Genomic DNA, 4,155 nt, shown 5'->3' on the forward strand with positions numbered 1-4,155 from the left:
GGAGAGCCGGAAGCTGGAGTTCAGAGGAGAACTCCAGCCTCCGGCTACCGCACAGTCCGCATCGTGCACTGAGCTGAGCAGTCTGTGTTCAGCCTGTGCTGTGAACGGAGTCTGTGTAATGCGCTCCATGCATTACACAGGCTCCGATCACAGCACAGGCTGAACACAGACTGCTCAGCTCAGTGCATGATGCAGACTGTCTGTGCTAGGGGGGCCAATCCGCCACTGCCCCCGGCGGCCATTTTACATTAGATACAGGAAGCAGCCTGTAACGCTGCGCGATCGGAGCTGAGCCCCGTTCGCGGCAGCCGGGCTTCCGGGGCGAGGGAGGTGTGGCCACCGGCCCCTAAAGGCAGCTAAGGGACCGGCCCAGTGGGAACCAGCTCGGCTTCCCGGCGGCCCAATCCGCCCCAAGACTGGGAAGCCTGCACCAGGGGAAGGGGGCACAGGACATTACAATGTCACTTAAACTGTGCCCCTGTCAGATTTAAGACAATAGCTTTAAATAATTCCCATGTGTGATACCCCACTAGAGGGTTGGGTGTTGGGATTGGTGCATTCCCATGGGAGCATGTATGCCCTATTGATTTTATTAAACATATGCAGCCTTGCGTTGGGGTGTATTGGTGTCAGTGGGCACTGGAGTGGCGGGTGCGGGAGCCGGCATGAGTGTGGGGATGCTGGAGCAACATGTGCTCAGTTGCACAGTGTCCCGCGGGCCCAGCGGTAAACATCCGGGTACAAGAGCACCGGAGTTAAATAGGTGGACTGACCGTTGGTGGGGTCGGTTGGGGAGATCCTCTGGAGGTGACTGTGCGGCTGGGGTGCGGAAAGCGGAGCTGTGCTGGAGATCTCAGTGCGGTGGTTCACCCTGCATCTCGGCGGCCATTAGGTGGGTGGAACCAGGCTTGTTGATCCGCCTCCCGATCGATCACTAACAGCCGGGGGTGGAAGCACAGCTGTCTATCAGCGACCGGAGGGGACTGACGGGCGTGGCCTGGTGAGAGGAGGCGGACTCCGGACTCCAATAGAGCTGGAGGGGAGTGTCTAGCTTCCAGTGAGTGACAGCAGGAGCTGTCACTGCTTCTGCATGGAATCCCTGCTGATTGAAGGGGAGATAACAGGCTCTGATCTGTGAGTACTAGGGGACGAATTACTTTACTCCTCCTACTGCAGCATTTGTTAGAAGATACAGGAGATAACATTCAGAGACTGAGAAATAATTACCTAGGCAAAAGCAGACTAGAAATTATTAGGCAGTGATATAGAGACTATTTTATAATCACTTCTCCGCATATATGAGCCCCAAAAGTAACAGAAAACTTCTTCACTGAACAAAGCCAGGATAGTAGTGCTCGGATAACCCCTTGTTAGCCAGAAGGTAGAGAGTTACTGTGAAATATCTTCATAGCAGGAGAGAACTGTTTAACAAGCCACACACACACAGTGATCAAATTCACACCGGAAAGATTTAATAACATTAAGTTAGCTCAGGATTGTTAGAACCGTAATAACTTGACATTATTATTAAGCACGATATCAGCTGTCAGGAAGCTCAGGATTCAGTTAATATTCTTCAGTTTGTCAAACTGTCCATTACCTCAACTGTGCACCACCGACAGCAAATTGGCCAATAAGTGTAGACTTTAAGGGAGAGTTACATTAGTCCGGACTAAGGTTTAAAGTTAACGATAAGTTGAGTTAGAAATATTCATTGTTATCTTATTGGTATCTTATTGTTATCTCTACTACTAGTAGATAGTTAGCAAGGTAAAATTGAAAGTGGAAGAATGTTTATTTATGAAGCAATGTTATTTGGAAATGACATGTATTGTTATTGTTAATTCTGTCACATGATAACTTTTCCATTCATAGCTCCAGTTCCGGAGTTCCTGTCTAATAAAACTGATTATTGTAAAGCGTTACCTACTTTACTTGTGTGTATATTGTTTAAAATATATTCATTGTTGGAAGTGTAAAGTGTTATTTACAGTGTTAGAGAATTTTGTAATTCACCTCTCTGTCCAGAAGAAGAGATTAGTACAACCCTCGGTGAGTGACAAAAAATTGGCGTCCCCGAACAGGATTAGCAGAACAGAAGGTGAAGGAAAAGCTTAATATAGCATGTCGATAGGAGATTCATCAAACGTGCGTCCAGCCATGGCTAATATTAACCCCATTACATTGCCCTATTATTTTGGGGCCCCATGGCTCCCCACGTTCTCGGGAGATATAGGCGGGATAAATTCGAATGTATATAGAGAATTTAAAACGAAGATTCAGTCTATGTTCCGCCTGTACCCACTATCTGAGCAGCAGAAAGTAGAGATCGTAATCGGTCAACTTAAAGGATCAGCATTAAGGGAGGTGACCTCTTGGCCTCCAGAAGAAAAAGATACTGTAGATAAAATATTTCAGAGATTAGCAACAACATTTGATGTTAATACAATAGCAGAGTTAAAGTCTCGGTTCTATGCTCGAAAACAACAGCCCAGAGAATCACTTCGAGACTTTGCGTTAAGTCTACAAGAAGCTTTACGATCTATTCAAGAAATTGACGATACGGAAATGAGAAGAGTAAACGAAACACTAGTAAATCAGTTTATAGAAGGGACCAGCTGTGAAACTGTTAGAGCTCAGTTACGTCTCTTGCAGATGCAAATGCCTAATAGTGAATTTCTGGATTTTAAGGAAGCAGCCATTAAGATGGTCGGCCATACTCATGTTAAAGAAACATCTTTCCCTGAAATGCCGGGATACCAAGAACGAAACTTCGATTCTGCAACTAATTATTGTACTTCAGGAGACTTACACCAGATAAAAAATGCTATAGTCCAAAGCGCACAGACTCAAGCACCAGACCGTATTAATGCACTAAAGGGACAGATGGAGGAACTTACCTTGGGCGTGACTGAAATTAGTAAAGGACTACAGAAGTTAATCCAACGTCAACCTCAAGAGCAATTTGAATCCAGCTGGCAAACAGAGAGACGTAGATCTCAGAATGACTGGTGGGAACCACCTCAAGGGAGAGGGCGTAGACCAACTGACTGCTTTGATTCGCAGGGAAGGCCTATTTGTCGGAGATGTAACCGAAGTGGCCATGTGGAGCGGGTGTGTAACCGAGAGACTTTAAACGCCAGCACCCCGAGGCCGGAGACCACTCCTCGGGGGGAACAGATGGAATAGGTCCGCGTCGAGAAGATTGGTGGCCCCGTTATGTGGGACAATGCCCCGTTATCAGAATCCAAATTGATGGGATTGAAGTTCCTGCCACCCTTGACACCGGATCTCAAGTAACAACCATTCAATTAAAGACCTTTCAACAACTGTGGGGTGAGAAAGAAGTGATTCCCCCACCACCTGCTTGGATGCAATTAATGGCCAGCAATGGGATGAGTATTGCCTACCAAGGGTACTGTGAAGCCAATATCAAGATCGGAAAAGTTAATCTATCACGGCAAGGTTGTATTATCACAAAAGTAGATGATGATACTATGCCGCCTATTATAATAGGGATGAACGTACTACAAAATTGTTTAGAGGAACTAATCACTGCTCTGACAACGGAGCTGTCCAATGCATCCCCTGTAGCTCGACAGGTTATGCAAAAGACCATTAAAGTTCTTAAAAATCAGAAGCAGTTTGTCAGCCCCACAGGAGATGTTGGAAAAGTAAGAATTACGGACCGAAGACCAGTGATCTTACATCCTAACACAGAAACCATAGTTTGGGGAAAAGCTCGTTGTGGCCCTCAAGGAAGAAGCTATTATGCTTTAGTGGAACCTTGTATTATTTCTTCCAGAGATTATGTGGTAGTAGCCCGTGCTCTAGTCACTGTAGAGAAAGGAAGAGTTCCGATGAGGATTCTCAATCCTCATGATTATACAGTGAAGTTATATCGTAACCATGCAGTGGCAAAATTGACCTGGACTACATTCCAAGATGTAATTGACCCTGTTCCAGACACAATTCAAATGAGCATAACAGCTGAGAAGAACCAAGGAAGTGAAAAAGAGTTTGCATGGTGGGAGGAGATTGAAGTCGGGGACCACGACACAATAGAAGAACTGAAACAAGGTGTTTTGCGTGTAGTGAAGGAGAATTCCGTCACTTTCAGCAAGAACCCATCCGATTTTGGGAGAGTCGTCCATA

General features: G+C 45.9%; 1 protein-coding gene across 1 annotated transcript; it reads left to right on the top strand.

The window, feature by feature from the left end:
* The first annotated feature begins 2,160 nt into the window (after positions 1-2,160).
* Positions 2,161-3,189, top strand: LOC148503036 (uncharacterized). Its single transcript, XM_088449021.1, has one exon. It carries the CDS (start codon positions 2,161-2,163, stop codon positions 3,187-3,189), a length of 1,029 nt encoding a protein of 342 aa, XP_088305147.1.
* Positions 3,190-4,155: the final 966 nt, after the last annotated feature.

This window comes from Taudactylus pleione, unplaced genomic scaffold (genome assembly GCF_031769625.1).
Source record: "Taudactylus pleione unplaced genomic scaffold, aTauple2 ptg000478l, whole genome shotgun sequence".
NCBI classification, from domain to species: domain Eukaryota; kingdom Metazoa; phylum Chordata; class Amphibia; order Anura; family Myobatrachidae; genus Taudactylus; species Taudactylus pleione.

Excerpts from the sequence above, each read along its gene's own strand:
- LOC148503036 (XM_088449021.1), top strand. The coding sequence starts at position 2,161 with ATGGCTAATATTAACCCCATTACATTGCCCTATTATTTTGGGGCCCCA.